The sequence below is a fragment of the Watersipora subatra genome, chromosome 3 (genome assembly GCF_963576615.1).
Source record: "Watersipora subatra chromosome 3, tzWatSuba1.1, whole genome shotgun sequence".
Lineage (NCBI taxonomy): Eukaryota > Metazoa > Bryozoa > Gymnolaemata > Cheilostomatida > Watersiporidae > Watersipora > Watersipora subatra.
This window is the reverse complement of record NC_088710.1, coordinates 5,813,619-5,824,445: the sequence shown is the minus strand read 5'-3', so window position 1 is coordinate 5,824,445 and position 10,827 is coordinate 5,813,619. Positions and strand designations below refer to the sequence as shown.

Genomic DNA, 10,827 nt, shown 5'->3' with positions numbered 1-10,827 from the left:
ATTGTAAAGGATCTGACTCCGGTAGCTGAGTCAGCTTTACTTCCTAACAAGGGAGTCGCAACCTGGGCTACTGGCTGACCTTGTCCGAGGCCTGATTGACCTGCCTGTGGCGGTCAAGTCAGCCCAAGACAAGAACCTAGTAGCCAGGCTTGCTCCGAAACCAAACCCCCCGGCCTGCCTCTGGATCTCTATCTCAGGCTAGTCTTGATCCACTAATGGCTGGTCTAAAGACAGGATCTCTTGTGCCATGGCACACCCGATCGAGTCTAGACAAGGCCGTGGATCGACTCCTAGCCTTCTTAGAGTCACCCTGGCAGTTCCGTCTGTTGGTTGCACTGAGCCTGCTTGTACAATCGGTGAGCCAACCAGGCAGGCGTCAATAGAAGCAGTTCGTATGAGTGTATAGCAGTTTATTAATGATGTCTTCAATACAAGTATGCACAAGTATGAGTGGAATCAAGCACACCCTGCCTGTCTACCGCGCTGGCTTATATAGCCAGCGCCTATCGTTTAACTCCGCCTACTGATCTATTTATATCACAAAGGATATGCCAGATATAACCGGATGGTTATGTAACAAAAAGGCAGTTCAGTAATACAGTTATATAATAAAAAGGCAGTTCGGGAATACAGTTATATAATAAAAAGGCAGTTCAGTAATACAGTTATATAATAATAAAAAGGCAGTTCAAGTATGCAATAAAGGAAGTTCGAGAGGTTCGGTTAAATGATAGTGCGGATATATATATGAGTGCAGTAAATAGTACACAGGCATGTCCCGGTCCTCCACAATATCTTACATATATTAAAAACGTAAATAGTTGAGAGTAGTTTTAGGTAAATAATATATTGATAATAGATATAGAGGATGATTTCCATGTATATTTGATACAGATGATAAATAGGCAAAAATGGGTTAGATCAAACCATATGCTTCAGCCGAGCATGTCAGGTAGACCATATAAAAGCATGCAATACTGTACTTGCAGAAGGCACAAAGGCAGACTTCATAAAAAACTCTTTTTCTTGAAGATCATAATTATTACACTGTCGTTAAGAACTAAATATGCAGTTTTGCTCGTCTGGTTTGACAAGTAATTAGAGGTATAGGTTTAATCTGTTTTTTTAACAAGTCAAGGTGTTATATTTTGTTAAATATGGTTTAAGACTCATTTTCTGCACATACTTCCAGTATATCTGCAGTTTACAAGCACCATTAGTTTGTAGTTTTACAGTCACAGGAAACAATTGCATACACACTCTCTATGATCAGTTATTTTCGATCAGCAAAACATTCCAGACGTAACAGTAAAACTTTAATCTGAAACTCGTTAGTGAGCAGTATGATCAGAAACATTGCAAAATTATAAGGCGTGCTGAATAGCCTCACATGTCAATGTTACAGCAACTAAAAAAAGCTCAACTTTACTTAGCTAGCTAAAAATGCAATTTCATTGCATGGACTCAAGTTTGCAAAAAGATTATTAGCATTCATCAATTTACAGAAATCCATTTTTAAACTTTTATTTCTCCTAATAATACATTTGCTTGTCGAGCTGTCACCTAGCATTGAACTAGTGTGTTATATAACTCTCTCATCTTCAAGTAGATGTAGAGTATAATCATAATCAACAAACATAAATTCTTACAGAGATGTTCTCATTTACGTATATCTTCTTTCCAGCTTCAGCCGCCTGTCCGGCCTCTCTTAATAATTGTATTATGATGACTCTACCAGGATTTTCAATTATTTTTTTTTCTTCAACTTGAGTTTCTTGCCTGGACATTAAGAGATTATGCCGTTATGACAAAACTGTTTTAAAGTTAAGAAAAAACTGTTACCATAATTTATTTTTTTAGAAAGTCATTTAGTTCAAGTTACTTTTATTCACCCAGAGTTTTTTATGCCAATTTCTGATATAAATGTTTGCAATTTTTCTAAATATTATCGTAAATCATGACACAGATTTTAAAAATAGCACTGATTATTATTTGAAAAATTACTTTAAGAAAGATACTAAGACACTTCATTAGAAGTAATAGAGCATCTTTTTGCCAAATAAGCAATTTCCCTTTTAAAATTCAGCTGTATTCACTATTTCATATGCGATTTTGCTTTCTTTTAATATTGACATTACGTGTACATTTTTCATTACAGTAATCTGCCAACAGGAAAAACTATGCATTTAACTATGTGACAGTTAAAAGTTGAAAACTACACAATGAAACTGCTGTCTTATTGAAGAACTTGTGCAGCGTACCTTAAGAGCTAACATCCCTATTTCTCAACTTTTAAGTTTGTTACTAATTTGGCTAGTAATTGAAAGGAACAATATCATCATGAATTGCTGATTCAATTGACACTGGTAATGAGCGTATATTTTAATTTATTGTAAGTTTTTGCAAAAAATTAACTTTTCATTTGTTATATTGAGAATTTTTTGTTATAAACTAACGAAAGTTTGTACTCTACAAAAAAAATCTTTTTCTTTTCGTTAGAAAGCATCAATTTGCGTATGAAGCCCTCTTACAGTTTGGTCCTCTATAGAGACAGACTAATAATAATGACAACTTTTAGCTGATAAAAACTTTTGTCTGTAGTTCATTTAAACTTATTAGATAGAGTCAATGATACTTGATGAACAGCTAATATAACATTGTCTGTTTAACTCTACAACTCTTCTGGCTAGCTCAAAGTATAGTAGTCAGCATTTCTGTAAAGTATTTCTGAAATGCTTTAAACCACAATAGGTGGTGGTGGTTCAGATGGTTGGCTGCTGCCATAAAAAGTTTATGATATGCAGCTGTAAAAACTTAAAGGAACAAGAAGATCAGTTCAGCCATTGGAGTGTAAATATTTTATGCATTCTACCCAAATAAATGTATTTGTTTGCTGTGACACTCTTAACAGATAAATTTGTAACCATATATTGTCTCAATTGTTTTGAAGATTCTACTCAACGACAGCGTACCACAAAATCAGTTATTTTCAAAGCGTAGAGAGTTGTTGTATAGGTTCACAGCAGCAACACTTAACGAACCCAAATTCAGGACTTCCTCAATTTGTTTAAAAAGACCATTTCTAAATAAATATCTCTTACAGTGAAAGCAAGTAAAATAGTAACATATCAAACCTATTTTTACTTACCTACAGACAGCGCAGCTACTTTGTAATATCTGGCTTTTCCTATAGTTTTCTATCAAGTAACTTATTGCTGCGTGGTGAATGGTACAACCCTATTGAAGAACAAAAAGATAATATGTTAACATCATTCCTTTTAATTTATTATCTTAGCAAACGCGTTAACATAATTTTCTGCATCTTTTTGGCAACATCCGACAATAAAAATTAAAGCAAATAATCTGACTTGTTGTGTCGATCACGTGAGATTATTTAGGCTTCTCAGGACATTAAGAGATATTCCTTTAATAACAGTTATAGGAAAAATGCTAACATCAAAAATGTTTCAGAAGTAGTTTTCAAGCATTTTAGTTTTACTAATTTGAAGAGCCATTATTATTTCTTGCAGAATGTAAAATGACAAGTATTGAGTAACTCACCTGCTCATCACAGGCTGTTTGTATTACTTCAACATCCATTGTAAACCCAACATTGAAGCCAGAACTGGATATATCTTCACATGTCAAACATCTCCTTATAGTTACATAATTCATGGCAAATACATTTTCGCTAAAACATTTTTTGAAAGTGCCTGGATTAATGTATAAACTATATGACATGATAAATGTACTCCTGCTATTAGAGCAGTTATATTTAATAGAAAAGATTCTAAATAAATCAGCTGCATTTATAAATACAACCTCTGTAGTTGTTAATTCTAAGTTGGTAAACAAGACTTCAGAGTATGACTATTATTTTTACCTTTAGCCTTGACCTTTCTAAAACAGTGTTTAACTGTCAAGTTCACATTCGGTTAATAAAATAATGCAGCCTTCTTAGCACTGCATACACAAGTGTTCATTACTAGAAGTTATGTCATATCATTCATTATATTTCAAAACATTTTGTGGAAATACAGCAAGATTGGAAAATCTTATATAAATGCCAAAAAACTAAACCGGTTAAAGTTAAATTATCTTTGAATCCTTTCAATTTTTAAACTACCTTTGTGTCATATTTGCTGAATATGTACTAGTTGTTGAAACTGACCACAGTAATTATTTTGTATTTGTATATAGCCGTTGCCAGACGCTTTGTTCATATTGACTTGCTCATCTGTTATGTAATTCTTATGTAATAATCTTTTACTCTCTTGTCTCACTTATGTAGTAAGTCAGTTGCTGTTTAGCTTTCAAACATACAAGTGCAACAGGTTATGGGCCCAGACAGGCAACCAAAGATGTGGTACACGAATTTGATACCAGAACTTAGATTCTATCTCTCATTCTACAATGGATGGTGATAAATGGACAATAGATAAGTTGGACAGTCGGAACTATCAGACATGGAAGTTTCAGATGAAACACATTTTGTTGGAAAAAGATCTATACAATATTGTGGATAGGACTGAAAAAGCACCAAAAGGTTCGGCTGATCAAGCGCTGAAAACTGCTTGTAAATCTAGATATCGTAAGGCTTTCTCAGTAATTGCTCTGTCTGTTAGTACTGAACTTCTCTACTTAATAACGGATACAGAAGCACCTGATGTAGCATGGAAGCAGCTTCAAAACCATTTTGAACACAATACACTAGAAAACAAGCTATTTCTTAAGAAACGATATTTCAGAACAGTAATGAAGGGGGATACACCTGTAGAACAGCACTTGAAACACACTAAAGGACTTACTAATAAACTCGCTGCTATCGATGCGCCAATTTCTGAAAAAGATCAAGTAGTCATCCTCTTAGGCAGCCTTTCAAACAGCTATGCTCATCTTGCAACAGCATTAGAAGCAAGAGTAGACAACTTGAGTCTTGAGTTTGCGTAGCAGTCATTAATAAATGAAGAGTTGAAACGCAATGAGCAAAACTCAGATGAATCTAGTTCTGCCAGTGCATCTGACTCTGCATTGGTGTCAAGAAAGCAGCCTAGAACCAGAAAACCTTTTAACTGCCACAACTGTAATAAGCCTGGGCACAAATCACCAGAATGCTAAGAGGACAGATGCCGACAGAACGCGCAGTTAGTAAGTGGATGTAAAAAAATTGTATGTGAAAGTGACAATGGTTGTGTAAGCAATGAATTTACATTTATCACTCATCATGACAGCACATTTTTATTGCACAGTAGCTCACCCTGGCTAATTGACTCTGGAGCATCGTGTCATACCTCACCTAACGGGGTAAGTTTTAATAGCTACAAAAAGCTAGAACAGATAGAAATGGTTAGCCTAGGTGATGGTCAAATAGTTGAAGCTGTGGGAGTTGATGATGTAAAATTGATGCTAAAGCTCAATCGTAGAGTTCGATGTGCAGCTGTATTTTACAATATGCTTCATATCCCTCAGCTAGCTAGCAATTTATTTTCAGTTTGAGATGCCACTCAGAAAGGCTACATTGCTCAGTTCGGCCATACTCGATGTTGGATTAAAGATGCTAGTGGTGGAGTAAGGGCCATGGGATCACTAGCTAATAAGCTGTTCAGTCTAGACTGTGTACAAACGGAAAGTCAATATGCAAACACTGCCAGCGCAAAGATTTGGCATCAACGTCTAGTACATGTGAACGACTCTACTCTAAAAAAACTGAGCAAAAGAAACATAGTCTGTGCTACAAGCTTACCAGCAATGGACATCTCCTTCTGTGAAGGCTGTGTTGAAGGAAAGATGACTCGTAAACCTTTCAAACCTGTGGGAGATATCAAGGCTACCCAATGCTGGAACTAGTGAGTAGTATATAGAGAGCAGATCTACACATAAAAGTGACGGATCCAGCGGGGGGATAGAAAAAGGGGGTTGTGAATTAAATTGGCTAGGGGTGTAGATTGAATCGTGTGGAGTTGAATGAGATGTTGGGGTTTGGGGGGAAATTGTGGTGTAGAGTAGGGGGTTGAATTCGAGGGGTTACGGATCCGCTCCTGGCGTAATCGGCGGATTATCTGTGGATGAGTCATCGGATTAGCGGGGGATGAGTCATCCGATTGAACGCGGATTATCGCGGGATTAGTCGGGGGAATCGTCGCGGATTAGTCGGGCGAATCGTCGCCGATTATCGGTGGAATAGTGGGGGTGAATATCTGGGACATCGAGGGCTGGATGGTTTTCCGGAGTGGATCTCGCGGATTATCGAGGAGAGCGAGAGATTACCTAGCGGATGAGTGAGGGGGTTAATATCTGGGACACCGAGGGGTTGATTTTCCGGAGATTGTTATATATTTGGTTGAATGAGAGATAAGTTTTTATTATAAAATATAAACTATAAATGTTACAAAAAATTCAAAATCATTCTGTCATTCGTTTTAAAAAGGAAAGTTTTGGAATACATCTTCCATCAATTTCTGTGTCACATCGAAGAACTAAAATAAGAGTTGATTTTCCCAAAGAATTGAGAAACTGAACAGGAAGTAACAAATCTAATCCTTCATTATTTCCAATATTATCATATATGAAGGTATCTTTAGGTGTAGTAGAATTTGAAATAGGTTGAAGATTACAGATAAAGTCAATATCTTGAAAATTCGATCCTGGAGGACATTGCAACATTGAAAGAGTAGAGTTATATCCACATAATTCTCCTCTGTAGAATAATTTGAAATCAATTAGAATATCGATTGTGGAATTTTGAACTGAATATTCACATTCAGAATATGTTAGAACTTGCTCCGATGAAGCTGACACTATAGGATTAAGGTATAGGTTTTTTCCATCTGTTTCATCTTCATTTAGTAGTTCTTTACACGCAAATCTGTGATTGCCTGGTAATGGATAACCACAATGAATGTAGTCCAATGGAAATATTCTTCCGCATGTTTCATTATTCTTGTGATATAAAGTAGTTTCTTTGAATGGAAGTAGTAATGAAACTTCAAATTCATTGAGTGTTCTGCTTAAGCAGTTATTCGCATCGGTAACATATTGAATTCTTTGATTTCCATTTATTATTCCCGTAAAGCGTAAAATGAGAAATATTATAATGTGCAAATTCATTATAGTCATAGTGTCTTTTTAAAATACTACTCTCTTGACTGAAGTAGGCAAAGAAAATGCATAAAAAAGTATGTCAATATAATATATATAGTTTATTCTTCAAAATTATCTTGAAATACTATACAAAAAAAAAGTTATTCAATTCTATTTGATGAGTCAATCCTTCTTGGATATAAAGTGATTAAATATAAAGAATTATGCAAAGTCTAACTGTGATGATTATCAATTCTTCCCATTGATATGTAGGAGTTCACTGAAGTAACGATTTGTAGCATGTTGATCATTGGCTTCTCCTCTCAAATATGGATAAAGTCTTGTTTCGGTTAATATTATGTTTGAAGGTGTGTTCCAATCAAGTGAGGATAATAATGATAGTTGGACTTTGTCACTCCTTGGTCCGATTTGAGCAGATTCCAAACACGTTCCAATATCGAGTTCGGCAAAAGTCTCATGAAGTTCTTGTCGAGTCAATCCTTCATTTCCATATCGTATTTGCATTATTCTAATACAATATTGACATCCTCGAGCTCCCTCGAAGCATCCACACCGACTTTCTAAATATGTTACGAAACGTTTATAGATATAGAATCCGATAACATAGTAAAAAGTTTCTTCAGTAACTCTTCTGATGAATTTTTTTGTGTTTTTCTTTACAACCACTCTTGATAATTGTCCATCCTTAAGATGAGCTGGAATAAACTCCTCTAGAAATATAACCGACATTGTTTCTGTTTTCTTCGTTTTTTTTTTTTTTTTGGTTCCTTCACCAACAGAGCTAAATTGAAGAATGGTGGAGAAATCTAGAGGAGTAGACTTAATATCATTCCGAATCTTTTTATTTTTATTTTCATCCAACAGATTTTTCATCTATAATTACATCATCAATTTCATGCTCGATTTCCTCTTCCACGCTTTCTCCGATTAATGGAAATTGTGCTATATGAATGAGTCTTCTGAAGAGCAGTTGTTTCGTTTCATCACGTTGAGTAGGATGAGTCATGTAGTGCCGAATTCTATTCCAAAACACGGTTTCAAAAATCGTTTCTTCCATCGTTTTAAAATCGGTCGCGATAAATCTGTTAATCCATTCTAAATCAACCTCTTTTCCAATTTTACCTTCTCGAATGGTAGCTTCAAGATCAACCCATTCAAAGGTCATCTTCAAATCTGAGGGTGTTATCGATATTTCTTTTACACATAATGTTGATTCCAAACATTCCCTGCATTCCAACGCACTGCAGACACAGTTGGACTTTAATCTTTTCAATGACACAACTTTTCTAAAAGCAGCTGTTCCTAGAATGTAGTATAAACATTCCTCGGTAAGATGTGTACGAATTTGTTCATTTTTGTCAAGATGAACCAAGATGTTATCTGGGATTATTTCTGCAACCTCGAATGGAACAAAATCTTTAATCAGAATGTTTTGAGTCATGTTACTATGAGAAAGTCTACATTCGAAATGATTTTACATTGGATAGTATATTGAATTTATATGAGCTTAGTTATATATTATTGATATTGTATATACGAAAAGAAGAGCCAATGAAGAAAATAAAATTTTATAGTAATAATACATCGAGGAGCAAAACTCTACTATCATATATACTTAACAACAAATTCACTTCTAAAAATTATGCTAAAATATATTCTGTGCTCACTCCATCGTTACATACTCTTCTTTTTGAATAAAAATATGTTAATCCAGTTCTAAGTTGAGTGTATGAGAACACTCTATTGTCTTTTTTTACAAAACCTTTGTTTACCCCTTCCTTAGGAGATCTTGAATGTAATACTTTTAAAAAAGTGTCTTTTGTAAAACTATTCGTAGTTTTACTTAATCCTTTACTGCTATGCTTTGTAGAATGAGTTTCATCATTCCAGCAAAAGTAAGTCTTAGAATTTAAGGCTACTATTCCATGTCCTGAAAATTCTACTTTGAATAAACCAGGAGTCCTTATATCATATTGATATACTTCTTTGCAACAATTTTGTAATTCCCACAACTTTGTAGGAACAGATTTACAGAGTTGGAAATCATCCGCGTGTCGATCGCAATACATCCTAGGAAACCATTTTCCATATTCTTTGTAGTATATATCAGCGATCTCTTTTCTAACGATATTATCCATAGGTGCTGAAAGAGCCATGTAGGCACTATCTGTATCCATCGCCACATACTGGAAGTCCTTTCTGTCGAAGTATCTAAAATAAAAAATTTCAATCCTTAATTCTTGTTATCTTAGTATTACAATACTCCCATTTCAAAAATTATCATTCAAATGTTTACCATTATACATATTTTTTCTAAAAGATACAAATGAGATTACTTACCTATCCATGAAGTCATAGTAGAACTCCAACATCCGAAGTTTAGCCAGTTGTAATATGGAGAATCCGATATGTACAGGTATATCCATTTTCATCTGAATAAATATATATACAGTCCTATTAGATTCCTTTACATATATTAGCTCAAGTAAATTTTTCATTATGATTCAATTATATCAATAAGATAATAAATATATACTACTAACCGAAGGCTTGTGTTGAGTCAACTCATAGAAGCTATCAACGATTTCCTCCAAAGATTCAAATCTGTGTGATCGTATTCTCAAGGATGCTTCATAATCTCCTTGAATATACTTGACATTTCGATGTTTTAATTTCTCAGTGATTGTTTTCCCGTACGATGAATTTCCAATGAGTTTATTGGTTGTGGCTATCAACTCTTGGTCAGGATCTTTGTCACCAGCTCTTCTAGCATTTGAGACAGATTCTCCAAATGACTGGAAAACTCTTCTAGGGGTGTATTCTATGACTTGATATATTTTGGTTATAATCAATCCATGATTAAGATACCATTTTGCTAAAGTGGTGAGTAGTAAAATTTTTTCTCCAAACATACTCCCCACCAAAGTTCGTTGTTCTTGAGGTAGCATTCCTTCCTTTTCAGCAAATTCTTTCATACTTTCACTAAGATGATTTCTATTCAAAGATGTATTCTTGAAAATGGGGCTCATTTCTGAAAACTTTTCGTATAAGTTTTCAGGAACAGATATATCGCATTCAATGAATCCATATATCTCCCCTTTTATAATCTGCTGAATAATCTCATCCTCGGTAGCAAAGGAATTGGAAGGATAAAACTCTTCGTTGAAGATACTAATAAAGTTCTTAATCTCGGTGTTATCCTCAATCATCTTGTTCCATTCACACTCCCAGATTCTTACTAAACGATATCCAAGTTCTTTAACATATTCTTCCTTCTTTATCGTTTCCTCCAGAACTTCACTCATGGGTCGATTCTTATATGGATGTATACTTATTCCTTTGGTCTTGTTACAGTTATGTCCATGCCAGAAACATCCATGAAATTGAAACACTGTATTCGATTCTTCACAATATCCATCAACAGGAAGATTATGTTGTCCAATTCTAAATTCTTTATCGTTGTTTTCATGTAAGATTTGAATATTGTCCTTCCAAGTCAAAAATTGTAACCATCCATGAGCAGCCATGCTATTTTTTCGAGAATGAGTGTATGCAAATCAATTTTCGAATCGTCTTATTCTAGGGTTTCCAGTAGGCATTTCTTGCATCATACTCCACAAATATAATGCATTTGCATCAACTCCTAGAATAAGTTCACAAAGTTTGGATTCCTTTCCAAACTTTCTTTCTCGAATCAGTGTTTTCTTCGACTCATGAAGTCTGTGA

General features: G+C 34.8%; 1 protein-coding gene across 1 annotated transcript; it reads right to left on the bottom strand.

Moving 5' to 3' along the window:
* Nucleotides 1–8,534: 8,534 nt before the first annotated feature.
* On the bottom strand, nucleotides 8,535–9,935 carry LOC137391752 (uncharacterized). Its single transcript, XM_068078287.1, has 3 exons — nucleotides 9,645–9,935; nucleotides 9,442–9,533; nucleotides 8,535–9,312 (listed from the first exon to the last, which is right to left on the bottom strand). Exons 2-3 carry the CDS (start codon nucleotides 9,531–9,533, stop codon nucleotides 8,742–8,744), a joined length of 663 nt encoding a protein of 220 aa, XP_067934388.1. The 5' UTR covers nucleotides 9,645–9,935; the 3' UTR covers nucleotides 8,535–8,741.
* Between the last annotated feature and the right edge of the window lie 892 nt (nucleotides 9,936–10,827).